The sequence below is a fragment of the Choloepus didactylus genome, chromosome 1 (genome assembly GCF_015220235.1).
Source record: "Choloepus didactylus isolate mChoDid1 chromosome 1, mChoDid1.pri, whole genome shotgun sequence".
In the NCBI taxonomy this organism is placed as follows: domain Eukaryota; kingdom Metazoa; phylum Chordata; class Mammalia; order Pilosa; family Megalonychidae; genus Choloepus; species Choloepus didactylus.
In genome coordinates, this window is record NC_051307.1 from 199,910,771 (window position 1) to 199,938,639 (window position 27,869).

The 27,869-nt window shown below is 44.1% G+C and overlaps 1 protein-coding gene across 1 annotated transcript; it reads right to left on the minus strand.

Annotated features, from left to right (window-relative positions):
* Positions 1 to 13,498: 13,498 nt before the first annotated feature.
* CSPG5 (chondroitin sulfate proteoglycan 5) lies at positions 13,499 to 26,646 on the minus strand. The gene is made up of 5 exons (XM_037849846.1): positions 26,390 to 26,646; positions 24,537 to 25,650; positions 21,494 to 21,682; positions 19,533 to 19,608; positions 13,499 to 14,019 (listed from the first exon to the last, which is right to left on the minus strand). Exons 1-5 carry the CDS (start codon positions 26,487 to 26,489, stop codon positions 13,858 to 13,860), a joined length of 1,641 nt encoding a protein of 546 aa, XP_037705774.1. The 5' UTR covers positions 26,490 to 26,646; the 3' UTR covers positions 13,499 to 13,857.
* Between the last annotated feature and the right edge of the window lie 1,223 nt (positions 26,647 to 27,869).

A 27,869-nucleotide genomic window follows, 5' to 3' on the forward strand; every position in this document is an offset into this window, starting at 1 on the left:
CCAAGGGTAAAACTTATGGTAGAGGGCTCAACCCATCAAACCACCAGTCCCCTATGTCTGTGGTCATGTTAGCAACCATGGAGGTGGGGTAGGCGAATACCCCTGCATTCTCCACAGGCTCCTCAAGGGGGCACTACATCATTTTTTTTTCCTTGTTTTTCTTTCTTTCTTTTTTTTTTTTTAACTTTCCCTTCTTTTTTAAATCAACTGTATGAAAAAAAAAGTTAAAAAGAAAACAAACATACAATAAAAGAACATTTTAAAGAGACCATAACAAGGGAGTAAGAAAAAGACAACTAACCTAAGATAACTGCTTAACTTCCAACATGTTCCTACTTTACCCCAAGAAAGTTACATAATATAGCAACCTTTCTGTGAACTTGTTCCTACTATATCCATCAGAAATTAACAGACCATAGTCATTTCTGGGCATCCCCAGAACGTTAAAAAGCTTATCTGTTCTTCTTGGATTATTGTTCCCCCTTCCTTAATTACTCTCTACTGCTAGTTCCCCTACATTCTACATTATAAACCATTTTTTACATTTTTGAAAGTTCACATTAGTGGTAGCATATAATATTTCTCTTTTTGTGCCTGGCTTATTTCACTCAGCATTATGTCTTCAAGGTTCATCCATGTTGTCATATGTTTCACGAGATCGTTCCTTCTTACTGACGCGTAGTATTCCATCATGTGTATTGTATAGGTCTTTTACATCTTTGGTTAAGTTGATTCCTAGGTACTTGATTTTTTCAGTTGCTTGAAAATGGTATCTTTTTCTTGAGTGTCTCTTCAGTTTGTTCATTTCTAGCATATAGAAACATTACTGACTTATGTGCATTAATCTTGTATCCCGCTACTTTGCTAAATTTGTTTATTAGTTCTAGTAGGTGTATCGTCGATCTCTCAGGGTTTTCTAGATATAAGATCATATCATCTGCAAACAATGACAGTTTTACTTCTTCTTTTCCAATTTGGATGCCTTTTATTTCTTTGTCTTGCCGGATTGCCCTGGCTAGCACTTCCAGCACAATGTTGAATAACAGTGGTGACAGCGGGCATCCTTGTCTTGTTCCTGATCTTAGAGGGAAGGCTTTCAGTCTCTCACCATTGAGTACTATGCTGGCTGTGGGTTTTTCATATATGCTCTTTATCATGTTGAGGAAGTTTCCTTCAATTCCTACCTTTTGAAGTGTTTTTATCAAAAAGGGATGTTGGATTTTGTCAAATGCTTTTTCAGCATCTATTGAGATGATCAATTGATTTTTCCCTTTTGACTTGTTAATGTGTTGTAATACATTGATTGTTTTTCTTATGTTGAACCATCCTTGCATGCCTGGAATGAACCCCACTTGGTCATGGTGTATGATTTTTTAATGTGTCTTTGGATTCGATTTGCAAGTATTTTGTTGAGGATTTTTGCATCTATGTTCATTAGGGAGATTGGCCGGTAGTTTTCCTTTTTTGTAGCATCTTTGCCTGGTTTTGGTATTAGATTGATGTTAGCTTCATAAAATGAGTTAGGTAGTGTTCCATTTTTTTCAATGTTTTGAAAGAGTTTGAGTAAGATTGGTGTCAGTTCTTTCTGGAAAGTTTGGTAGAATTCCCCTGTGAAGCCATCTGGCCCTGGGCATTTATTTGTGGGAAGATTTTTGATGACTGATTGGATCTCTTTGCTTGTGATGGGTTGGTTGAGGTCTTCTATTTCTTCTCTGGTCAGTCTAGGTTGTTCATATGTTTCCAGGAAATTGTCCATTTCCTCGACATTATCCAGTTTGTTGCCATACAGTTGTTCATAATATCCTCTTATAATTTTTTTAATTTTTTCAGGATCTGCAGTTATGTCACCTTTTTCATTCATTATTTTGTTTATATGGGTCTTCTCTCTTTTTGATTTTGTCAGTCTAGCTAGGGGCTTGTCAATCTTGTTGATCTTCTCAAAGAACCAACTTTTGGTGATATTTATCCTCTCTATTGTTTTTTTGTTCTCTATGCCATTTATTTCTGCTTTAATCCTTGTTATTTCTTTTCTTGTACTTGGTTTAGGATTGGTTTGCTGTTCATTTTCTAGCTTCTTCAGTTGATCCATTAGTTCTTTGATTTTGGCTCTTTCTTCCTTTTTAATATATGCGTTTAGTGCTATAAATTTCCCCCTTAGCACTGCTTTTGCTGCATCCCATAGGTTTTGGTATGTTGTGTTCTCATTTTCATTCGTCTCTATATATTTAGCAATTTCTCTTGCTATTTCTTCTTTAACCCACTGATTGTTTAGGAGTGTGTTGTTTAACCTCCAGGTATTTGTGAATTTTCTAAGTCTCTGATGGTTATTGACTTCTAATTGTATTCCATTGTGGTCAGAGAATGTGCTTTGAATAATTTCAATCTTTTTTAAATTTACTGAGGCTTGTTTTATGTCCCAGCATATGATCTATTCTGGAGAAAGTTCCGTGAGCACTAGAAAAGTATGTGTATCCTGGTGATTTGGGATGTAATGTCCTGTATATGTCTTTTAAATCTAATTCATTTATCCGATTGTTTAGGTTTTCAATTTCCTTATTGGTCTTCTGTCTGGTTGATCTATCTATAGGAAAGAGTGATGTGTTGAAGTCTCCCACAATTATTGTGGAAACATCAATTGCTTCCTTTAGTTTTGCCAGTGTTTCTCTCATGTATTTTGTGGCACCTTGATTGGGTGCATAGACATTTACGATTGTTATTTCTTCTTGCTGAATTGCCCCTTTTATTAGTATGTAGTGGCCTTCTTTGTCTCTCAAAACATCCCTGCATTTGAAGTCTATTTTATCTGAGATTAATATTGCTACACCTGCTCCCCTTTCTCTCTTAATATCCTTTATTGTACCCATACTGAATCTCTTTATTACTGAACCTTTCTCCAAGTCTCTCTGTCCTTTCTTTGTTTCTCTGTCTGTAGGGCTCCCTTTAGTATCTCCAGTAGGGCAGGTCTCTTGTTAACAAATTCTCTCAGCATTTGTTTGTCTGTGAAAATTTTAAGCTCTCCCTCAAATTTGAAGGAGAGCTTTGCTGGGTAAAGTATTCTTGGTTGGAAATTTTTCTCACTTAGAATTTTAAATATATCATGCCACTGCCTTCTCGCCTACATGGTGGCTGCTGAGTAGTCACTACTTAGTCTTACGCTGTTTCCTTTGTATGTGGTGAACTGCTTTTCTCTTGCTGCTTTCAGAACTTGCTCTTTCTCTTCTGTGTTTGACAGTGTGATCAGAATATGTCTCGGAGTGGGTTTATTTGGATTTATTCTATTTGGAGTTCGCTGAGCATTTATGATTTGTGTATTTATGTTGTTTAGAAGATTTGGGAAGTTTTTCCCAACAATTTCTTTGAATACTCTTCATAGACCTTTACCCTTTTCTTCCCCTTCTGGAACACCAATGAGTCTTATATTCGGACGTTTCATATCATCTATCATATCCCTGAGGTCCATTTCGATTTTTTCAATTTTTTTCCCCATTCTTTCTTTTATGCTTTCATTTTCCATTCTGTCATCTTCCAGGTCAGTGATTCGTTGTTCAACTTCCTCTAGTCTTGTACTATGAGTGTCCAGAATCTTTTTAATTTGGTCAACAGTTTCTTTAATTTCCATAAGATCATCTATTTTTTTATTTAGTCTTGCAATGTCTTCTTTATGCTCTTCTAGGGTTTTCTTGATATCCTTTGTATCCCGTACTATGGTCTCATTGTTCATCTTTAGTTCTTTGAGTAGCTGCTCTAGGTGCTGTGTCTCTTCTGATCTTTTGATTTGGGTGCTTGGGCTTGGGTTGTCCATATCGTCTGGTTTTTTCATATGCTTTATAATTTTCTGTTGTTTTTGGCCTCTTGGCATTTTCTGAACTTGATAGGGTTCTTTTAGGATTTGTAGACCAATTGAAGTCCTTATCTCTAATTTATCAGATCTACAGCTTTGTGGAGTACACTTTCTCTAACTAACCAGCAGGTGGCGTCCACGAGCCACCTGTTCTCCACAAGCCAGTTCTCCCCTGCTTAGCCTTTTTGGTGAGTGGGGGAGTGAGTCTTGTGGGGTCCAATTGGTGTACCAAGCTTGCATGTGTAGTTGGTGTTGCCCGCCCTGTATGTGGGGCGTGTTTCTAGGCAGTCAGGGAGCGGGGGTGGCTCTAACAATCAAATCTCCCTGGTGATCCTGGAGTTTTAAAGCTGCTGCAATAGTCTAATCCTTCAGTTCAGTCCTGCCACAGTTTGTCTCTGCCACTGACCCACAAGCCCTTGGTATTGGCGTATGGCTCCTGAGACTTGCAAGTGGGCCCCTCTTCCAGGCTGTGCACCCCCTGGTCCTCTGTTGAGGGATGACTGTGCTATGTCACAGGTGAGTACCGTTCCCCCAGGGCAGTTCTGGGCTGCTGGGCTGTGTAGGGAGGCTCCCAGTCTGATGAAATGATGGCTGAATGGGGCTTTGTTAATTCACACTGCTCCACCTTCCCAACTCTGGGACAATCAGCTGAGGTTGCAGGGAAGGCTAATGTACATGCCCAGTTTTGTGGTATGTGCCTGTTATTTGAAGCACTTCCATCACTCTGGTTGTCTGGGGCAGCTCTGGGCTATGGGGCTGGTGATGGGCAGGAGTGTTTCCTGTCCACCAGGATGATGGCTGTGAGCAGACACCCCCCTTTTTTTGGGAAGTTGTGGTGTTTAGTGAATTTTCTCAGCCACTGGATTATTGCCTTTTGTCTCAGAGCTCTCTTAGTTCTGCTCTTGTCTTGACCTGCCCAAATTGCAAGTCTTTGAAGCTTTCTGTATTGGGCTTCTTAGAGTAATTGTTTTAGAAAAAGAAAAAAGGATTAAAAAAAAAAAAGGGCCCTCCTCACAGATCTAATGGGTTATTGAAATGCTAAGAGATAAAGCAATTAGGGCCATTAAGGAAAGGTCCACAGGGCAGAGAGATCAGCTTTTCTTTGGGATTTGCATATGAGCCTCAGGGCCTGAGCTCTGCCCTTCCCCTTTCTATGTTCACCAGAACTCCAAAAATCCTCCGCTTTTATTTTGGAGTTTTTCGTGTTGTTTTTTTCTATGCCTGTCTCCTCTCTGCTGGGCTGGCTGCTCTCAGATTCTCTGGTGTCTGGTCTCAGTCTATCTATGGTTGGAGTTTGGATCAGTAGAATGAGTTTCCGATCAGGGCTGCCACTGCAATTCTCCTTTCTCCTTCCTGGAGCTGACAGCCCCTCCTCCCATGGGACTGAGCCTGGCAGGGAGGGGCGCAGGTCCCCTGGCCACAAAAACTTACAGATTTCGCTGATCTCAGCAGTTCGACGTTTTCATGAGTGTTGTATGAAGTACGCCCAAAGTCAGATTGCTCTGTGGTGTCCAGTCCACGCAGTTCCTGGCTTTCTACCTACTTTTCTGGAGGAGTAACTAAAACATACAGCTCACCAGTCCGCCATCTTGCCCCGCCACTCACCACAGTTATTTTAAATTCCCAGTCTGGTAATTCTGACATCTTTGCCATATCTGAATTTGGTAATGATGTTTGTTCTGCCTCTTCAGGCTGTGGTTTTTTGTGTGTGTTTTTGTTTGTTTGTTTGTTTGTTTGTTTTTTGCTTTTTAGTAGAAGTTTTTTTTGTTTGTTTTGCTTTTCATTTTTTTTTTTTTGTTTTTTGTTTGTTTTGTCAAAAGGCAGACGTGATGTATTATCTGAATAGTAGTTAGACTGTGTTTGTTTGTTGTAGTTGTAGGTATCAGGAGGCTAACATTTGCCCTGGTGTCCTTGTTTTTGTCTTCCTTGTTATATTCAGGTTTTCCTAGAAACTTCTTCTTAAATAAGGTCTGAGCCTTGCAGCCTTTCTGTTGCAATCCCCTGTTATTATATCGGAGCCCTATCCATGTTGTGGTAAGGTGAGGGGGGACGGGAATCATTCTATAATCCTGTGATTTGGTCTCTGTCTTTTAGTAAGCCTGTGTCCCTGGGCTGTAATTTTCATAAGTGCTTGTCAGCATTTTCCCCACTTCCTTAAATGAGACCACAAAACTAGAGGGAGCTAGAGGTTTGTATTTCCTTTCCCCTTCTGATGGTTAGGGTCTGGTAAATCGGTTAGACGCTATCAAATAATCTCTTTTGAGGGCAGTCTTTTGTTAAGGAGAACAGACAGCTCTGGGCATATTTCAAAAAGGTTACTTTTCTCCTCCCCCTGCTGGAAGCAGGAAGGGAAGTTTTCCTGTTTTTTACAGTGAGAACCTTGTGGGACTCTGATGTAAAACTCAAGAAAGCCTGTGGGTCTTCCTAAAACTGCCTACTCCCCACCCCTAGAGCTTTAAACTCTTGCTAGTCCGCACTGAGCCTCCCACAATCTGCCCACTAGAGTTCAAGCATTCCTACCAGTACTGGCACCAGCAGAAAGCTGCTCTTCCTGGGTTTCTCCTCTAGGTAAACTGTAGTACTCTTCATCCACCTCTCTCTTGTTTTAGGGGCAGTGGTTTGTCCTTTAACCTTAATTCTCTGATGGAGCTAATAAGAGTTGATATTCAGTTTGTTCAGTTTTTTTTCTTATTAGGACAGGAGTAAAACTTCCAAGCTTTACACCTGCCAGACTGGATACTGGAAGTCTGACTTTTCTTTTGAAGTCTTGATATGGTGAATTATTTTGATTTTCAAACATTGAACCAACTTTGCATTCCTGGAACAAATCCCACATTGTCATGATATACTATCCTTTTTTACATAAATGAGCTTAATTTGCTAATATTTGTTAAGGATTTTTGTATATATATTCATGAGGGATATTGATCAGTAATTTCTTTTCTTGCAAGGTTTTTGGTATTAGAGTAGTACTGGCCTCATAAAATGAGTTGGGAAGTGATTTCTCTACTTGGACTTGCTGTTAAGATTTTGTGAAAAGTAGTATTAATTTTTCCTTAAATAGTTGTTAAAATAAATGAGTGAAGCCATTTGCACCTGGAGTTTATTTTTTTTTATTTTTTTATTTTTTATCTTCATTTTATTGAGATATATTCACATACCACGCAGTCATACAAAACAAATCGTACTTTCGATTGTTTACAGTACCATTACATAGTGGTACATTCATCACCTAAATCAATCCCTGACACCTTCATTAGCACACACACAAAAATAACAAGAATAATAATTAGAGTGAAAAAGAGCAATTGAAGTAAAAAAGAACACTGGGTACCTTTGTCTGTTTGTTTCCTTCCCCTATTTTTCTACTCATCCATCCATAAACTAGACAAAGTGGAGTGTGGTCCTTATGGCTTTCCTAATCCCATTGTCACCCCTCATAAGCTACATTTTTATACAATTGTCTTCAAGATTCATGGGTTCTGGGTTGTAGTTTGATAGTTTCAGGTATCCACCACCAGCTACCCCAATTCTTTAGAACCTAAAAAGGGTTGTCTAAATTGTGCATAAGAGTGCCCACCAGAGTGGCAGAGAGATTCCAAAAGGAGCCGAGAGGTCACTCTGGTGGGCACTCTTACGCACACTTTAGACAACCCTTTTTAGGTTCTAAAGAATTGGGGTAGCTGGTGGTGGATACCTGAAACTATCAAACTACAACCCAGAACCCATGAATCTCGAAGACAGTTGGAGTTTATTTTTTGGGAAGGTTTTAACTACAAATACAATTATTTTGATAGGTATAGGACTATTAATGTTATCTATTTCTAGAGTTTCAGCACTATTTGTCTTTGAGGAATGTGTCCATTTCATCTAGGTTAACAAAATTATTGGCATCAAGTGATTCATAATATTCTCCCAGTATTATTTTAATGTCTATAGGTTGTTTAGTGATGCACCCTCTTTTATTTTTGATTATTATGTAATTGTGTCTTTTCTCTTTGTTTTTCTTGATCAGTGTGGCTAGAAGATAAACATTTTAATGTTTTCAAAGAACCAGTTTTGGTTTCATTTATTTTCTCTATTGTTTTCTGATTTTCTATATTAATGATCTCTATACTTATATTTATTAGTTTCCTCATCCTGCTTTCTTTGAGTTTATTTTTTTTCCAGTTTATTGAGGTCAAAGCTTAGATCTTTGATTTGAAATATTCTTTACCAATAAGGGCATTTAATGATATATATTTCCCTCTAGGCACTGGTTTAGCTGTGTTCCACAAGTTTTTATCTGTTGTGTTTTCATTTTCATTCAATTCAAAATATTTTCTATTTCCTTTGTGACTTATTCTTTGAACCTTGGGTCAAAATGTGTTGTTCAATTTCCAAATACTTGAGGTGAGGGTTTTCACATATCTTTGTTATTGATTTCTAGTTTAATTTTGCTGTAGTCAGAGAATATGCATTGTAATGTTTGAATCTGTTTGAATTTTTGGAATTTACTTTATGGCCTAGAATATCATCTATCTTGATTAATGCCCTATGTGCACTTGAAAAGAATGTGTATTTTGCTGCTGGTGCCGGAATATTCCATACTGGTCAATTAAATCAAGTTGGTTGATAGTGTTGTTCATGTTTTCTAAATCTTCACTGATTTTGGTTTCCTTGTACTGAGGGAGGAGTATTGATGACTCCAACTATAACTATATATTATCCATTTCTCCTTTCATTTCAATCATTTTTTTGCTTTGGGTATTTTGAAGTTCTGTCACTAGGTGCATATATTTTCAGAATTGTCATGTCTTCTTGATGAACTGATCTCTTTATCATTTTGTAATGTCTCTCATTATTTCTGTAATATTCCTTGTTCTTTAGTTTATTTTGCTGATTATTCAAAGGAATTCTTCATCTCTGATTTTATGGTGGATTTTTGCTACTATTTCTAACATTTTCATGACTACTTTTTGTAGTTTCCATCTCACATTTCCTCTTCTCAATTTTCCCATCTGTTTATGCTAAATGTTGTTCATCTTTTCTACTAGATTCTTTAACATATTAATCATGGTTATTTTAAAGTCTCTGTCTGATAGTTCCATCAGCTGGGTCATCTCTGGGTCTGGTTGTTTGGTCTTTTTACTTCTTGACAGTGGGTTGTTTTTCTTATTAAGACCCATCCTGATGGAGGTGGACCATGTCTTATCTGAAGTAACCTCATCAAAAGGTCCTATTTACAATGGGTTTACACCCACAGGAATGGATTATATTTAATGACGTGTTTTTCTTGGGTACATACAGCTTCAAACCATCGCACTGCTCTTCCCTCAACAGTTATTTGATGCAAGGTTTGTAGGCAGGAAGAGGTTTTCTGACTTTCCTTCAGAGGCAAATATCTTCTTCGTCTTCCCCAGAGAAAATAGATTTTTCCCGGATCAGGAGGGTTTACTATTCCTCTGCCTGCACCTTAAGACATTTGCTTCAAATGATAGAAGAGTCTGGGAAGTGGGAGGTATTTTTCTCTTGTGTACCACTGGTGGGTGTGCTCTCAGGTCTCATGCCCTCCCTGCAATTTTTTCTTGTGAGCACCTAATAGAGGCTAGTGGAAAAGAGCTTGTGAATAACTATACACTTCCTCTGAGTCTGGAGCTCTCAGGGATTCTGAACTGTCATGCTAGCTCACACTCAGTCTTTATGAATTTGTTAACATTTTAGTTTTCTTCTTCCCAGGTTTTTATGATGACTCTTCCTCCTGGGCTCTGTCATAGATGAAACAATTTGTATGTTCTGTCTCTCTTTAAGGGGCTCGTCACACTTTGGAATTCAATATATATGATTGCCTTGCAACCTCACATCTCTGATGGGTCCAAGAAGTTATTATTTTTTTTAGGTTATATGACTTTTTTCTTGTTATTAGGGTGGGAGTGATTTTTGTGTGGCTTTCAGCACTCTAAGTGGCAGCAGCTCTTCAAGAATAATGTCATAACCATAAAGGAAGATTGACAAATTTGACTATATTAAAATTAACTTTACTATTAATTTAATTTACATTGTGAGCATGAAATTGCAACCCACCCAATGGTAAATACTTGCAACACATATGACCAATAAAGTGCTCATAAACAAGATAAATAAAAAATGTCCTTGAATCAACAACAAAAAGATAACCTAATAGAAGAATGGGCTAAAGAGTTAATAAACATATGAAAAGGTGCTCAATCTTATTGATAATCAGGGACATGCAAATTAAAACCACAATTACATACCACTATGTGCATACAAGAATGGTTAAAATTGAACAAGTGTGAGAATATTAAGTGCTGACAAGGATGTGGAGCAAGGGCAACTCTCAAACAGCTGTTGCTGGGAATTTTTAATTGATAAACCACTTTTGACATTATCTTGTAAAGATAAAGATAGATTACATTCCATCCTAGTAATTCTGCTCCTGGGTATATACCTCAGAATTGGATGCACCATATGGCTAACCCCTCTGATTGACATATTCTTCTTTTGGCTTTGATAAACTGTTGGCCAGAGTAGTCTTCAGTCTGGCTGCCCATTTGATATCTTAGGGTTACTTTGCATATCTTTGCTCACATCTACTTTGTGTAATTTCATGGTCATATACTCAAGGGACAAAATTATTTCCAAGTTCCCTATAGTGGAGTCCCTCACTCTTTTCCCCAAACCTCGTAGATGCCTGTGATGAGCTCCTGGGCTGTGGAGAGAGCCTCTGATACAGTAATCAGCAATTGTGGTGTTCACACACTTCACTGTTCACTTAACCAATAAAGCTAGTGCTCTCCATTTCCTTTAGGCCTAGTATATGGGTTTGTATAGTCCCTACCACTTCTCAGAATACTTCCACATATATTATCTTCTGTGGACTTCATGACACAGGGAAATAAGCTCCACAAGGCAAGGCTTTTTGGTCTGTTTTGTTCATTGCTGTATTCCTGATGCTTACATAGTCCTTTCCCAGGTAAGGATTTTACAGATGAAGAACCTTGAGTTCAAGAGATCACCTTGCTTCTTAATGGAGAAGCCTTCTAACTCTGAGCCTAGAGTTCAGGGCTACTTTTCAGAGCTCAAGTTAATCTTTTCACTAGTATAGATGAAATGGGAAAAAGACAAGGAACCACTATTACAGCATTTATAGTATGTTGTGATGTGGAAAAAGGGTATTGAAATAGAAGTGTAAAGCCTGGGTTCAAATATTGTCACTGATGCTTTCCAGTGCTCAGATCATGTCTCCAGGGCTCTGGTGAGGATGTGAGGAGACCATGAATATGAACATGTATTGTAAATGGTAAGGCCTGGCGTATGTGTAAAGGATATGCCCTATATAAACAGATGGGTCAACATGGCGCATACACTTCTCCTAAATGAAATAACCTCATCAGTGCTGAAAGGCTCCCCAGACAAATAATTTTTCCTCCATGATGCTTAAGATTCCCACATTTTCATTTTTTCCTTTCTTTAAAGTGGAGGGGCACAGGACAGGATACAGAGTGGGGTGCAAAAAGCAGAGAGAAGAGAAGGGAGCAGGCACACTGGTCTGAAAGGGTGCTGATGTGGGATGCCCCAAGTGCCAGGAAATCACTGGGGAGATGGGGGAAGGAAGCTAACACAAGAACTGGAGGGTCCCCAGAGAGGATGCTGGCCAGCCCTATGGATCACAATCATTGAGAAGCAAACACTCTGGCAGGAAAGAAAACCAACCACAGATAGATATCAGTATATCCTATCCCAACACTTCAGCCCCTGCACTGGGTCAAAGACTGGCAACATTTGGTAATTCTATTCAAGAGGCCTCTACTGTATCCTATTCCCCTTCCGATCTGGGTTTCTTATCCCTCCTGCATGTGCTGTGAAAGTGAGATAGAGCCAAGAACTCTGATATGCATTTCATAATACTATTTGTGGGAAAAAAACAAACAAAGCAGAACACTAACAATCCCTTACGTCTGGATGAGGATTTAGAATTTACAAAGTGCTTCCTTGTGAAAGGAGCCAACGAGGCCTATTCAAGAAAGGGTGCTGAATTAGAGATGGGTTCTCTAATTTAGAGTACAGGAGGTCCAAACAGAACCATGCCAAACTCCCAAAAGTGGGTAAGCGGCAGGTTAGAAAACCAAAACACACACAAGGCTATAATCCAGCATCCCAATATGCAGCCCTATCCAATAGCAAAAAAGCAGACTGAGCTCACAGTGCCAGCTGAAACCACCTGGCCAAGAGTCCCAAGATGAAAACAGAGGACTTCTGTTGTCAGTAAATGGGAGACTAGGTAAATCGGACCAAGCCATCCACAAAGGACAATCAAAAAGCTGTACAAACATCTGAAGGCATCAAAGAGCTAACAAGATACTAGGCTGACATTCCAGAGAGAACAGGAATACAGAGGTGAGCTCAGCATTTGGGGTCACTTTTGCCCAAGAAGCATTAGCCCATTTGGAAGAGGAGGGTAAGAGAATGAGTTGTGTTTCTAAAACTGGGGGTTGGGGAGAAGTTGGATTACAGGGCCCAGCAAAGGTAAGATACTGGTAAACCACTGCCTGCTTTGGTCTATGACACCAAAGGATTGTTCCCTAGGGGTAAGAGTGAACTAAAAGCAAAATCAGCCCTTGCAAAGTCTAATGAGTCGGTGGCCTGGCTTTAACGGCCCAGAAAATCTCCAGCCTTGAACCTGGATTAATGTGATGCTGGAATTCTTATTGGCCCCAGGTGCCTGACAGGAGCAAACAAAAACCCTCTCCAGAGGAAGAAGTCATCCTAGGCCCCAAATTATTTCTATAAACAATTTTTTCAAATACAATTTCCAGGACAGAATAAAAATAAGGCACACGAGGAGACAAATCAGAGAGAACCAGCAGAAATTAGGAAACAGAAACACAGTCAATTGATTCCAGTTATTGGAATTATTCAAGACTGAACACTGGCAAGGAATTCTAGGAAACTCCCCCAAACCAAACAGTTAAGCTAGCTATTTGAAATCTTCATTCTTTTTTTATTGATTCCCATTCTTTGCAGGATTGCTACAATCTCTATCAAGTATGACTTTACTATCTCCAGAGGTATCTTCCTAGACAGCAAATCGTACCTTGCCTCTGCCCTGTGCTTAAATGGCATTCAAGGCTTCTCACAATCTCTTCTAAACCACCCCTTCCAGCCTCATCATCTGGGATCTCTCCTCTCACACAATCTCTAGTCATTCAGTGCTAATTTCCTAGCTTTATGAGTGTTCTCCTTCAGCCTTGAATGTCCTCTTTTCTTCTATTATCCTGAAAAATGCCTCCTTATCCTTCAAAGTACAACTTAAACCTCCTTTCACTGAAGCATTTTTGAACTCTTAACTCCAACTCTCATAGCTTTGTACAGACTTTTATTAAAATATTGACACTGTATTACAATTATTTGTTTATAAATCTGTCTCTTAAGTAGACTGCTAACTTCTTGAGATTAGGGTCTATTTTATTTATCTAGTATTCCAGATCTAACAGTATCTGGCTCAGAGTAAATGTTGAATAAAAATATTTATGAGATAATTACTCAATAATAGATAATATCAATCATGTTTAAATACACATCTTCAAGGAAGGTAAGAATTCAACTCCAATAATAAGAACAGATAGGGAATGGACACAATGACGTTAGGAAAATAGATAGCTTTTTAAAAAGTTTTTATTTTAAGAACTTTGTTTTTTACTGGTATTTCAAAAAAAGGTGGGTCAAAGTACAAAAAAAAGTCAGTTGAATAACAGCATAAGTTTAGAAATCACAGCAGCAGAAGCAATGTACAGACAGCATAGACAAAACAATCCAATATTGTATGCAATTCTGTTCAGGTTCTTTGCTTATTTTGTGTTTTCCCCCCCTCCTGTACAAAACACATCAAAGCATGCCATGAGATCAGAAAAAGAAAAGGATTTAACAAATGGTTACAAGAAATAGACTCTGTACAAGAGGAGATAATGTGTCTTCCCCGCCCCCCCTCCCCCCATTTCCTCTCTTCTTGCTCTGCTTCAGGTTAAGTTATTCTGCAGACAGTTCACCTCCAGGTCAGCCTGGTCACCTTTGCTACCCTCAAGTTTGGATGACATGGAATTTTGGATGTTAAATGACTCCTCCTCTTTCAGGCATGACTTGAGAGCTTCCTGGATTTTGTGGGGAGCACTAGGATCATCCTGGAAGAGGAAAAAAGTTGGGAGCAGGAAAGGAGACAATGGGTAGAGCAATCGAACAAAAATCCCAGGTTTTTCTATCTAGTTGAAAGAAGCGTAACTGAAAAAGGAAAGAAAGCTCTAAGACTTTAATGAACAAAAATTCATTAGCAGCTACTTTTTAGGAAAGTCCCCTTAAAAACTATGGCCAGATATAGATGAAAATTTGCTAAGTAATGTGATGATGAATACCTATAGTTTGGGCCTATCCAAGGTTTTGTCTTGGAGAGAGATTGGGGATAAACAAGTCCCTTTTAATTCCTGTGGATGAGCTCTGCTCAGTCTGTCTGGCCTTTCCTTCCTCTAGCCCTCCATACTATTGAACAGACAGGCCTTGATCAGGAACATGCCTTATCAGTGTGTGCAGAGGGATGCACATGGAGTTATGATCAGGTGCAATGCTCCTCTCCTCAAAGCAAATATGTTTCTGACTAGAGGCCAAAGATGTGTGAAACTTTTACCATCAGGCTTTTACTGGCCAAAATATGCTAACTAAAAAAGTGTTTCCTCAAGCCAAGTGCCACGCCTGAATGAGCCCTGCTGCCTCAGTGGCCTACCACACCCTCCATCGGATGAATTCCATGTAGCTGGTTTGCAACCCATTTCTGCTGTGTTCTCATGCCCTCTTGCTAATCCATGTATGTAGCCTGCAGCCCTGTAACAAGCTCCTGAACCTGAACTGAATTTGCCTGTTAAAGGTTTTCAGGAAAACCTCACTGGTATACAGTACTCCAAGTTCACATTCTGGGTATTCAGAGAACTTTTATGGGAACTCTTGCCTTTCCAGTATTCTCTTTTAGGATCACCTGAGAGGATTATTACCCATGGATATTTAACAGGCCTCAGTTCTTTCTATATTGCCCCAAATAGCTGTTATAAGTGCTCAGAGCTTTGTTGATCAAAAAGGTTGTGTAACCACCCAGGCAGATTCATGAATGGCAAGAAGGGCAGAGAATGTCCCTATCTATCCAGCTAGCTAAGACCTTATTTGCCTTAACCAATTCCAAAATTTAAGGCAAACATCAGCTCAGAACTAAGGACCAGGGCATTCTCCATAAAATTCTGGTGAGCTTTTGTCCGTGCTGCCTGCTACTGAGCTTGACCCATAACAGCACTAGGTTAGGGTAGTGACTGGTTGTCAAAAAACAGGGAAAAGCTTCAGGTTTTCCATGATACCTGTATATAAAGGACACTGGGGATGCATATAGAAATTATTGTCACTTGCCTGCTACTCTGGCATTAGTGCTTTTCCAGAAGACCATCTGGAACAGAGTTGTTTAATAGAGAGTTTCAAAAACTTCAGACATGATTTATAGACACAGGAAGAACACATTTTTCCATTTCCAATGAAGTAAGAACAAGAAGATATGAACTTCATAGAGTAGTGAGGCAGACTGCATTCAAGGCAGCTGGGCACAGTATCTAAAGGCACATGATATTTTAATTCCAGCTTGGAGACTCAGGAAAAAACATTTCAATGACATAAATCGTGTGTGCTGAGATGGTACAATCTCCATGATATATTAATTGAAAAAAAAAAAAAGTAAGGAGTAGAGTACATATATAGCAAGACAGCATTTATGTGAATACATACACACACAAATGCACACATGTTTTATGGAAAGGGATGAGGTAGAACTGCACTTTTTATTTCATGTACTTCTGTATTATTTTGGAGGAGGACAATGGGCACAGAGGCTTGAGAGCTGGGCTATTAAAGATTCTGAGTAGGATGGACTTTGAATCACAGGAAAACTTGGAGCAAGACACAAAGGCCTATATTCACCTCTCCTCTTACCAGGATGCAACTGGCTTTCATGTTTTCCAAGATTCCTTCTCCCACCATATACACAAACACATACTCCTTGGGGCATACTAAAACACAAGAACATTCTCATGATGCGAAGAAAAGTGAAATCAGTGACTCTTTTTACGTCTGAGAATCAATGATGTGATAACCTGAAGCCAGGGGCCCAAATTAAACATGGCCTCTTGTGGGCTCACGGGATTTGGACAAACAAGAAAACTGCCTCTGGGCCAAGGGGGGGAGAAGCAGGTTCTAAAAGAAAGGAGCATGGGTATCCAAACAATCCTATTAGACAAGCTAAGTATCTCTAACAAATACAACAGGTGAGGGAATATCTAAACCAGATGGAGCTCTCCTACCCTAAGTGTTTCTTCCAGAACTTGATCCTATCAAGCCTAGGGTTGCTGAATCCCACAGCAGAAGGCCCCATCTTCCTAATTTGGGAAAGCTGGACCTTTGTCATGGGAAATCTGGACTGCCATCAGGCTTAAGTCCTGGGAACTACTATGGTCACCTCCTCCTCCAATCACTCGCAAAATTGCACCCCAGCAAAATGGGCATCCTTCAGCACAGGGGTAGTCTGGGTTCAGGCCTAAACCACTTCTTGTCCAGATACAAACCGCTATTGGAGAGAGGGAGAGTCAGTGATTTACCAAACATATGGAGAGGACAGAGTCTTGAAAGTAAGAAAGGTTTGGATAGGAAAATAAAAGCACTAAGGGACACCATGGAGAAATCCTTGCAATAAACTGAAATATATGGGAAGGTCAGTCAAACTTAAGGAGGACCCAAGTCCTCCTTAACATTCCCTCCATAACACAGTTGTGAGAACTGACGTGACAGTGCTCAGTGTCTGGCAGGTTGCCTGTGGGTTCCGGTTGACTTCCTTCCTGCGGTGCACCTGGAGGGTGTTCAGCTTCCCACACTCTCACCATTCTGACTGGAAGACCTGGAAACCTCCACAGCAGGGGCTGAGTTGCTGCAGGCCCTTCCCTTTCCTCCTGATGTTCCTTGTAGAGACTCATTGCTCAGATACACAAAAGACTTATTCCCAGACTCAGACAATGGCCCGTCAGCTGCAGCTCCTCACTTCAGTCCCAGAGGGCCCATGAGGGGCAGTGCAAGGCGAATGAAGCAGTAGAGGAGAGGGAAAGGAAGTGCCACTGATACATCCCAGCAACTGACTCCTGCCCCACCACAGACACAAAACAGCAGACCTTTTTGTTTGAAGTCTTTACAGCGTGTGGCTTGTAGAAATTATTGAAACTGGGCAGGAAGATGGCCCACTCAATCTACTTTACTTTTGTAAAAGAAATAACCTCTCTATTAAAATAAATAGAACTCTTCAAAATTTTAGGAAATACCAATACCAGCAAATAAAGGTAAGGGATAAAGTCAGAGGAATGAGGAGAGACTAAACTAGCAGGCCTAATTCTGATGTCTGTCATCTCCCCTCAGTTCACCCTTGAGGTTTCCACACATTCATCCTGCAGCTAACACCACTTGTAAGCAATGTGTTGGCTACAGCAACAGATGGGGCGTCATCTTAAAATAAAATGGCAACTATCTTAATCACCAATGCCCAGAAGATCTTGAATATGACTAGGCTTGATCTTTAGGCTAAGTGGAGAGAATTAGAGACAAATTTAGAAAATCTACTAGTACACTCCCTGCTGAATAGTAATGTCATTCCTTCACACAATCAGTGCTTTTGCAGAGAGGAGAGGAAGTCTTCTTGGGCATAACCCAAGGGAACGATGCCAGCTGAAAACAACCCTTGAGATCCAAGATGAGCCAGAGCCTACCAGAGGCTTGTCTTGCACATCCCTGAGGGATGCTCCAAATGCTGTCCCAGCCAATCCCATAGCCTCCTTCTCAAGGCAGAATCCATCGAGACTGACCACCGCCTCTCCACTCCATTTTCAAGGCTTACTATAGTCTGAAATCAGGGTGAGTGGTAGCTTTCATGTACCGTCAAAAAGAAAAGGAAATTTTTGTGTTGGTTCATGCAACCAAGCCCTCCAAAAGGAGCTATTTCCTTCCCCTCCCTCTTTACGAAGAACAGAGGTGTCCCTGGCTGTGGTGGGGATATTTGAACAGAAATGCATGAGTCAGAAACTTTCCTATGGACTCTTGTGCTCTGTCAGAGTAGCAGGAAGACTAACCATGGGCAGTGAATACCCTGATTGTAAGAACCACCTCACTGGTCAGACCTGCTGCCCCACAAATACTAGATGTCAGATCAGGGGTTGGGACCAAGAGACCCTGTGATAGGCCAGCATTCATTAACATGCAATAACTGATAACTGCATGCCTATTAGTGCAAGGGGCTAGACGGGATAGGGACGTAAGCCCTCAAGGTGCTTAGGTGGGTTTATTAATGTGGTCATCTTAAAGTTTATGTCTTTTCATTTCTTTAATTATACCTCTTAATTTCATATTTAAATTGACCCCTTTACTTCTCCCCCACTATACCAAGTTTTCCTTTACTGGGATTTGGTGAATAATGCCACATTTACTATTATTCTCTTTTCTCCTTCTGGGGCCACTTTAAAATGAGGTTCCCCCATCTATAAAATGAAGACAATGGTTTAGATCTGTGCTGTCCAATATGGTAGCACTAGCCACACTGCAAGACCTCAATAGCCACATGTAGCTAGTAGCAATGGCAGAGAGTGCAGATATAGAACATTTCTATTTCAAAGAAAGTTCCACTGGATAGTGCTGGTCTAGACTGCTAAAATCCCTTCAAGCTCTGATACTCTATGTCCATTATTTCAAAATACTTCTTCAAAATTTCCTCTTAGATGCCATTGTTTCTGTCTGAAAAGTCTTAGTTTAGTTTCTTATCTGTATAATAATGTATTTATCTTGAGGTCTGGTGGCTGAATCATGCAGAATTCTTGGATTTGGATGTGACAGGATTTGGGGCTTGGATGATTTCTGTTTTCTTTTTGAATTCTCTCTGATGGTGCTGAGAGAGACTATTTTACTTGCCAGTCTGGTCCCGGCAACACACTAGGCCAGGGTCTTCAGAAAATGGTCCACTGGGAGCCAATAGGGTCTCAACTGATATTTCTGAGCCCATTTTCTTAAGAACAGAATTTGGCTTTTTACCCCTAGCCCTGTGACTTTATTGTTCCACCAGTATTTTGTGCTCACTTTCGTCCCTAACCAGTTGTGTATAAGCCTGCCAATTCTTACCATCCTCAAACAGGGTCAAACACCCAGAGGTCCTATTCCACCCATCCTAGGGAGCAATGACCATTTGCTTCATTGACCTCCAGGAAATTTCCCACCAATGAAAGCAGTCTTTCTCCTTGGTATGAGAAGTAGAAAGACAATAATCAGACTTCTAAAGCCTAGATGAAGCTGAAAATCATGAGTCATCCTAGAAAAAGATCTCTGCTACCTATAACTCTTGTTGCCAAGGAAGTACCACATTCCCTTAGTCCCACCTTCACTGCTCCAACCTGTTACCTTGGGCTGATCTCCAGAGTTCTGATGGGTGACTCCACACTCTGAAATAGGCTAGACACAGGCAGGGGGCTGAAGCATGCATAAGGGAGATGTGAAGAAGACAAGTTACCTGACAGATAACGTTATCATAGTGAGCCAAGGCACGGGCATGGGGGGAAGAGGTAAGGGGAGTGTCACAAAGTTTCCTTACATTTGGGTGAGAACCCTCAGCAATGGTAGAGAGGGAGAAGTTATCGTTGTGGAGTTCAGATGGGGTCCGGAATTTGCTGATTAGGATAGAAGAGAGAAGGGAAAATGTAAGTGAAATAAACACGGCAAAGTTTGACAATAGTTCTAATGCCTTGGTTTCATGGGTTAAATACCATATTTTATCAAATGCAATGTACTAGTAAGGTAAAAAAAACTTCTGCCATTTAACTATAAGCTAATACTTTCTTATCCTTTAGACTTTAAAGAACTGACAGTGATATGAACAGTTATGACCATGTTCATGCATGCCAGGCAATGACAACTACATGATGACCGCCTTCTGGCCAAGAGGGATTGTAAGATGACAGTGACTGTACTACATAATCCAATTTCATGTTAATTTGTGAAAAAAAATGTGTATCTTAGAATCAATAAGTTTCCATAGTATCCACAGTACAATGAACACATGTAGCATTATCAGAGCAGTAACCAGACACGGGGGTGGAGGGGGGGCACGATATTCAGAGAAAAACAAGGGAGGCAGCATCTGAGCTGAAGGGATGTGGGAGCCAAGCTGTGTGTAAAACACATAGCTGACTAGAAGAGGGAGGCCTAGAACCAGGCCTGCCCCTGGCCATAGCTCTCACTTCACTCCTCTAGCAGTTTCTCCTTTCTCTCCCCCATTCCCATCAACAGCTGCTCTAATTTAGGCAATCCTATTGCCCTCATCCCTTTCTGTACACCCTGCTCACCCACCCCTTTCATGTAGATGTGATGAGCCAAGGGTACTGGCTTGTGCCTTTATGGAGTGATCATGTGCTCAGATATGGGCCCTGCCTCAATGCACAGGCACAATGGAGAGGCCTTTTCATCCCCACGACCATTAGCTAAAAGGCTGCAGAGAGCTGCCAGCATCTGCACATTGCATGAATCTACCCAGCAAAGGAGCAACAGATGGCATTTTGTTCTTTTCCCAGGACCCAGGGAAAGTCCTTTGGTTATATTCTCTGGAGGGAATCTCAGGTCATGGGGAAGAGATGAATGGGACAACAGGTTAGAAGGGAGGTGGGGGCAATTCTGCATAAATTGTCTCTTGGGTCCCCCCAAGGAAGCTGGGCACCAATCTCCTCCTTTTGTGACTCCAGTGACACTTCAGAAGCATTTTTTATTTTGCTTAGAGATAGGAGTGATTCTCTCATAGTGTATAAGGTCACATTTGAGTGCTGAAGGCATGGACTTAAAGGATAAATGCATGTTGATTCTCACATAGACAACAGTCACTGCTCTGTTAAGGGAAGCGCTAAACTCAGATTCTACATCTGCATGTGGACCTTAAAATCCACAGAAGAGAGAGTTAACGCTAACCTTCCAACCAAATTCTACTCAGGAGAGATGAAGAGAATTTCCTTAAGTTTTTTGTACTTCTGTTTGGACCAGGGGTTGAGAAGCTTTTTAAAAAACAATATATTGTGGTGCTAAACCCTTCCTCTTCAGTATTCATTGGGGAGGTGCCTGTATTGAGTGACAGCAGTTTTGAGGACATGGAGTTACTTCACACTGATTTGTGAGCAGAATCCTCACACTGGCCACAGACTGTCCAAGACCAGGGGAGCAGGAGTAGTCAGGCAGAGGACAGAAGGGACTGAGCGCAGCAACTTACTTGGGGACTAGAGCTGGGAGCTGCAACTCAGGTTGCCTTTTCTTTAAGCACCCCTCCTCCAGGGGTTGGGAGTATTGCTGGATAGCTGCAGTGTGCCACAGGGACTTAGCCTCTGCTGCAATTCCAGCACATTCCATGTAGAAATGGATAACCTTAGCTGAATCTTTGGTATGAAAAACAGCTCAGAATGAAAAGCAGGTGCCAGAGACCCTCATGACAACATCCCTGGGTCAGACGGATGGTGCAGTAGGGTCAGCGGATCAGAGTACCTCCTGTTGAGTGAGGCTGGGTAACAGACTTACTTGGTCCTACGCAGCTTGGTATTCTCCGTCTTGAGTAGATAGAGCTTCTTGGCAAAAAATACTGTCATCATGAAGAGCAAGAGCAGCACGAGGGCGGCTGAGCCAATGGCCACACACATCACCTGGAAGTCAGTGATGATGGATTCACAGCGCATCCCCTTGTGCCAAATGTAGTCCTGTGTGTTGCACCTGCAGCAGGGACAGGATGAGACTGAGGTGGTGGAGCAGGCAGCTATAACCACTGCAAGGGCCTGGTCCCTGACCCTACTGCTTAACTCAGTTAAAAACAAAACAAAACAACAACTTATCTACACAGCCTGATCCTATAACTCTCTAGAGGAATTTTAATGCCCAGTATCTGTACAGACATTAGAGTTGTTGTTCTTGCTCCATCTTTACAATCACCCTGTGAAGTAGGCTGGGAAGCCCTGAGGTCTGTGATATAAATGAGGTGACCCGGGAACTGAGAAACTGAGTGGATTGGTCAAAGTTACATGACTGTTAAGTGACTGAGGAGGGAAGGGAATCCTGGTCTGCCACCTCAAAGTCTCAATGAGGACAATCATACGATTCTCTCAGGTCCCTCCCTGCCCTGGGCTCTGGGTGAAAAGAAAGATGAAACACAAGGAGAACAGGAGGCATGGCAGCTAAGTACTAGGGCACGCTCTACACGTGACAACCTCTTGTTGCTTTTCAGTCCCATCTAGTTCACATGGCTAACCAGACACCGAAGAGTAAGGTAGTGACAGACAAGGACAAACACAAAGATGGATGTATATTCTGCCAAAGTCCTGCACCTAAAGCTTCCTATCCTAGGACCATGAGAAATGTCAGGCAGTGAGAATTCTCATGTGATGAGAAACACCCCTCTGGGTGGGTTTTAGCCCTTTTGTTGAGTGACTTTCTCCTGCCCTTGGGGACATTCCCAGGCTCCAACTCTTCCAATGACATTGCTGTTTCCATGGGAACCAGGCTGCTTCAAAGAGGAAAGATGTGGAAGGATACAGAGGCAGGCAAAGGAGGTAGGACATGAACCTCAGGGTGAATGACAGACAAGAGAAAGGGGTCTAGAAATGGAGAAATAATACATGAGAGAACAGGCTACTCCACATCCAGCACTGGGTGGGGAGGTCTGACTAACAAGGAATTCCTCTTTCTTTTCCAAATGTAACTCTGCTGTCAAGGGGAGGCTATCTGTTTGAGGATGCCAGGGAATGCAGATCCCTCTAACCCACTGTTCTAGAGAAGTTCCACCACAGCTATGATCATTTCCCCGCAGTGGGTCAGGGTGACAGAGACAAAGGCGTGCTGCAGTCTGCAACTAGAGGCTCAGCAGTCTCCTGTGAGTGGAATGCAAAACAGTTCTCTAGCCACAGCCGGGCCTGGGTATACACAGCCAGAAGAATTTCTTGTAGGGAGGCCCTTGTTTGATCCTGGGATGGAAGCTGAGCAAGGGGAACTGCATTAGACTTGTGGAGAAACCCTTCGGTGGCAGTGACAGCTACACTGGTGGACCCATGGTCAGCAAAGCCACGTAGCTTAGTGAGGAGGACTATCTTACTCTTCCACTTGGGAATCCCCTGAGAACTCCAGGAGGTTCTGGGAACTTTACAGTTCTCCAGAGGCAGCAATGGCTCCAAATTTCATTTTCTCATGGGGAATGCACTGTAAAGGTAAAAATTCCAGGTCTCAAATAGGATGAAAGATGATTTTGCACAGATATTCCACTGAAATCATCACTATAGTTCCTCAAAGTAAAGTCTGAAGAGCAAAATTACAGGGTTTCCTCATATTTCTGGTAACCCTTAATCAACTGGTAAGATTCTTATTGCCATAAATTCCTGCTTATATTCCCTCCTCCTGGCAATTGCTGGATGACTTCAACCAGAACTATGTGGTCACACACTATGTTGAGTGATCCTAATGTCACCTCCATGTATAGAAAAGAACTTTATAGAAAGGGACTGAACTCAAGTTTCAATGCCAAGGGCACAACACTCACTGTCTTCTATATGTTATTCTCCTACCAGAACATCAAGACCTAAGGAACCTGAGCTCTTCATATACCTCCAAAATAGAGCAAGAAAAAGAAACACTCAAAATGACACTTTAAAGAAAGACACCTAGATGATAGAAATGCTCCTCATAGGACCACTGGAAACAAGTCCCAGAAGAGGCTTATAAGGCTTGTAAAGGATGGAGGCAAGCAAACCGTTCTGATCACCCCTGATTTGTGATTTCTCCACAATTAGCCAGTGAGCTCTCCAGCAGGTTCAACAGTTCACTGTTGAGGGCAGTTCCCAAGAGTGAAGGTAAATGGGGTAATTACCTGATGAGACCTGGGATGGTGGCTGCAGATCATGTTCCTAAGGATATTGAACTCTTTGGGTTTTAAAAAAACATTATAGGCTGGGGATTCCAAGGAAGACAAACATCAAGGAGAGAGGAAAAGTCACCACCCTAAGTTAAGAAACCCTACCACATCTACAACACCAGGAAGGACTTTCAGCCCAATTTTACCCACTGAGTGGCTGCTCTTCTCTTCTGGGCCTTCTCTGGATGAGGTCCTCACTCTGACTTCACATGCCAACCCCCCACACATTCTCCTCAGGAAGATCAGGCCCTCCTCCTGCCACACACATGACTCACAGGGAGTGCTCAGCAGCAATCTTTCCTACAGAGTAGGTTTATGGGCCTATTCTCTTTTTGCTAGTACAACCAGAACTTTCTGTCAAAACTCAACTCTGCAAAAGCCTCTTTACAGAACCGTTAGAGAAGCCTCTTCATTTTGCCTTTACAGTTTTGTGGTTTGGAAAGAAAACAATACAGAATCTTTTTCTGAGGAACCTCTCCTAATGATGATATCACAGGAAGCACATTGTAAGAAGTAATTCTGAGGAAGCTATCTGAATGAACATTTCTTCACTAGGAATCCTGTGAATGGAAATGTGCCTGTCATATTCCCATTAGCTGAGACTGCCTCACATACATTCTTCAGGTGGTCTTTTAGATGCCCCTGTGCAGCTATTTGTCACATCCTTACCTGCAGAAGGCCCCTATGTTCTCCACCAGGTAGCATTGGCCGCCATTGTGACAGTAGCTTGGGAAGAGGTCACACACTGACCTGCAGGAGCCGTTATGCCGCACGAAGCCACTGCGGCACTCAGTGCCATTCTCGCTTGGGGCCAGGTCCCTGCCTGGCTCTCCTGGGCGGGGCTTGAGGGCGATGCTGCTGCCAGGGACCATCCCCAGAGTATGCTGTGGGGGAACAGCATGCCACTGATTGGTGGGCTGGCCTGCCACCAGCCCCAGGCCAGGTTTCTCAGTGAGCTCGAGAAGGTCATTTTCATCTTCCAAGTCTCCACCTCCTACTGCATCCCTGTCATCCTCTTCTTCCTCCTCCTCTTCATCCAAGTCATCATAGAACGATGTGGTGGGATAGAAATCAGATTCGTCAAAAGGAGTGAAGTCGTCATATAAGTCAAGGAGGCTCCATGAAGGGGTCTCTCCCCCTGGATCGGGGTGGTGCTCTGAGGTTCCCGGTGACCCAGGGAAGCTTCCCAGGTCAGCCCCACGGCCCTCGCCATCCAATCCATCGAAGTAATCAATGTCTATTATATCTGAGACTGGTTGGGGCTCTAACGTGCCCTGAAAGGGGTACAGTGGCTTTGTCCCCTGAGGGCCGGGCGTGCTGCCACCCAGGTTCAGCCAAACTTCCACAGGGCTCTCCTTGGTTAGGTCAGGGCCTGGGCTCGGCTTGTCACCAGGGGTCGGAGACGGTGGCTCGCTGGTTTCTGTGGCTTCAGGGGTGGAGGGAGGCAATGACGACTGCTCGAGGACCTTGCCGGGAGCCGGGAGCGTGGCAGGGAGGGCCTGGGCTTCGCCGCTGCCTGCCTCCGCAGTTACTCCGCTGAGGCCGGGGCCCTCCATCTCCAGCCAGGAGGCGCCCGTGACGGCGGCCGACGCCTCCAGCGCCTCCTCTGGCCCGACCCTTGAGCCCGCGGCAGCCTGCTCGTCAGTAGGCGCCGGCCACGCGGTCTCCTCTTCTCCAGTCGCTGGCGAGCCGGCCTCCTCCCGCGTGCTGTTGGCGCGCGGCTCCCACGTCAGGACGCTATCCACCCGCTTCTCGGCCTCCACCGCACTGCCCGCCTCACGTGCTGTGGGCAGGAGGGGGAGGAGCGGGGCGTCAGGGCGACGACGCACACGGAAGGACCCTTGGGCCCCGCCCAGCCCCAACTGCGCTCACCGTCCAGAGCAGAGCCAACCCTTAGTCGCCGCCTCAACGTATTCAAGGCCACGTCCCCATCCTTAAGCCAGTCCTGGGGCCGCCCCCTCGGGCCAGGGAACACATCCGACCCATTCTTTCCTCACTCAGGCACGCCCCCGTTTTACCCCGCCCCGCCGTTCTAAAAGGCCAGGGCAGGGTGCCCCTAACTCAAGCCCCGCCTCCACTCCAGGACCCGCCCATAAGTCTCACCCTCAGGCTCCGCCTTACCCCCAGGCCACACCCTAAACTCTCACCCTCAGGTCCCCTAGCCCTGCCATCCCCTCCACGCCCCACCCCCGCTTCGGGCCCCGCCCTGAACTCTCACCTTTAGGCTCCGCCCCATTTATTCGCCCCGCCCTGAAGCCTCACACTGAAGCCCCAACCCCAGCCCGTACCATGATCCGCACGCCAGGTCCGCATGCCCGGCCCCCGGCCACCCCCTGCCACTCTGCTCCCCGTATGCCCCCCACCTCCGCATGCCCTCCTCCCCCATCACTGGCAGCAGGCAAGGCGCTGCCCCGCCCACTTGCCACAGCTCGCGGACTCCGCCTGTACCCTATGTCTGCGAGACTCCGGCCCAGGGATGGAGCGCAAGGGGCTCCGGGGTCCCGTTCGCGGTCGGTACCTACCCGGTGCGGCCCCGGCGGCGAGGACCAGAGTGGTCCCCAGAAGCAGCAGCAGCAGCGGCGGTACTCTATGCGGGCTCCCAGCGGCCCCGGCGCAGGCCATAGCGAGGCGCCCCGACCGCTGTCTGCGGTCCGCCCAGCTGGCTGCCCCCTCGGATCGCCCGGCCGCCGCGCCTCCTGCTAGTGCCACGGCCGCCTCAGCCCGCGATGGGCAGCGCGAGGAGCCGCATGCCGCTGCCGCCGTCCGCCACTGTCCCCAGAGCGCCGCGCCTCCCCGCCTCCCGCGCTGCTGCCGCGCTCAGCGCCGCCCCCGCCCCTCCCGCAGCGCCCGCCCCGCCTCACGTAGCGCTGACGCCGACCCCGCTCCGTCCGCCCGCGGTGGGGACAGACAGACCTCCCCCCTCACTGGGCGCGGAGACAAACGGACCCGGAGTAGCGCAGGCACAGGCGCATAGCGCCACGTGTGGCGTTAGCAGACAGGTGCACAAGCGGGGGACCGTGCGGGGCGGGGCCGCGGTCCGGCCCTCCCGGTGATGGGTAGGCACCGAGCCCCTACTCGCGAGGAACCCACTCTCCAAGGTTGAGGTGCGGACCCCGATGACCCTCCTGGTGGGGCTTGGAAGGGCCGCAGGGGACGGAAGCCCAAGACCCCACTGTGGAAATGAACCTGACCCAGTGCACCGAGCCTCTCAAGCCCCTGCACCAGCCCTGCCTTAGGTGCTGCTAAGGTGATCCGGGAGGTCTCCGGGAGCCCCCGCGCCGGGGAAGGGGGCGAAGCTGACGGCCCAGGCTCTAATCGGATCAAACCTAATCCGTCTGCAGCTAAAGCTGCCAGACCAGACCTCGCCGCCAGGAACATATCTATCATGGGGGCGGGGTACGAGATCCTTCCGAGAGCTGCGGCTGTCCCTCTAACCTTCTCGCCTCCTCGGGGCAGCTTGAGCAGGGGCCTTTAATCCCGGTACCTTTCCCATTTCCTCCCTCCCTTCCCAGGGTAAGAGGTAATGAAGTGGCATGTCCATGATTCCATTGTCCCGCCCAGGTGTCTCTGGCCACCAAAGCGCAAGTTCCCAGGGCTTACTTCGTAGCTCAGGGACACGCCGGCACCACCCCAGGTACTAGCATGGTCTGTGGCCCAGTCTACCACTCATAGGGGAGCCCTGTGGAGCTCTGCTTGGTGGAAAGGCAGAACTGCTGCCTAGTCACCTGCGTATCTCCCAAAACCGACCTGCTGAAGTAGAATCGTTGGCTGGGAACCTCGCATCTGGAAGCCCAGGGAACAGACTTCTGAGGGTCCAGCCCTCCTTTCACCTTTCAGTTTCCCTCCTGATGTGTGATTGACCCAAATGATGTTGGTTTCGGTCACTGCCCAAGGAAATGAGGCAACTGTGGTATTAGAGAGAAGCTCCTGTTTCTTCCCTTTGGAGAGCACATAGGGTGACCAAGTCACCAAGATTCTGCTTCCTATTTTCCGTGTCTGTCA

Bases quoted from the DNA above. Each gene is read 5' to 3' on its own strand.
- CSPG5 (XM_037849846.1), bottom strand. From the start codon at position 26,489: ATGGCCTGCGCCGGGGCCGCTGGGAGCCCGCATAGAGTACCGCCGCTG. The intron at 19,609-21,493 runs GTAAGTCTGTTA...TATCCTAATCAG, and splicing joins ACCAAGCTGCGTAGGACCAA to CAAATTCCGGACCCCATCTG. The intron at 14,020-19,532 runs GTAAGGAAACTT...TTCCTCTTCCAG, and splicing joins CTGAGGGTTCTCACCCAAAT to GATGATCCTAGTGCTCCCCA.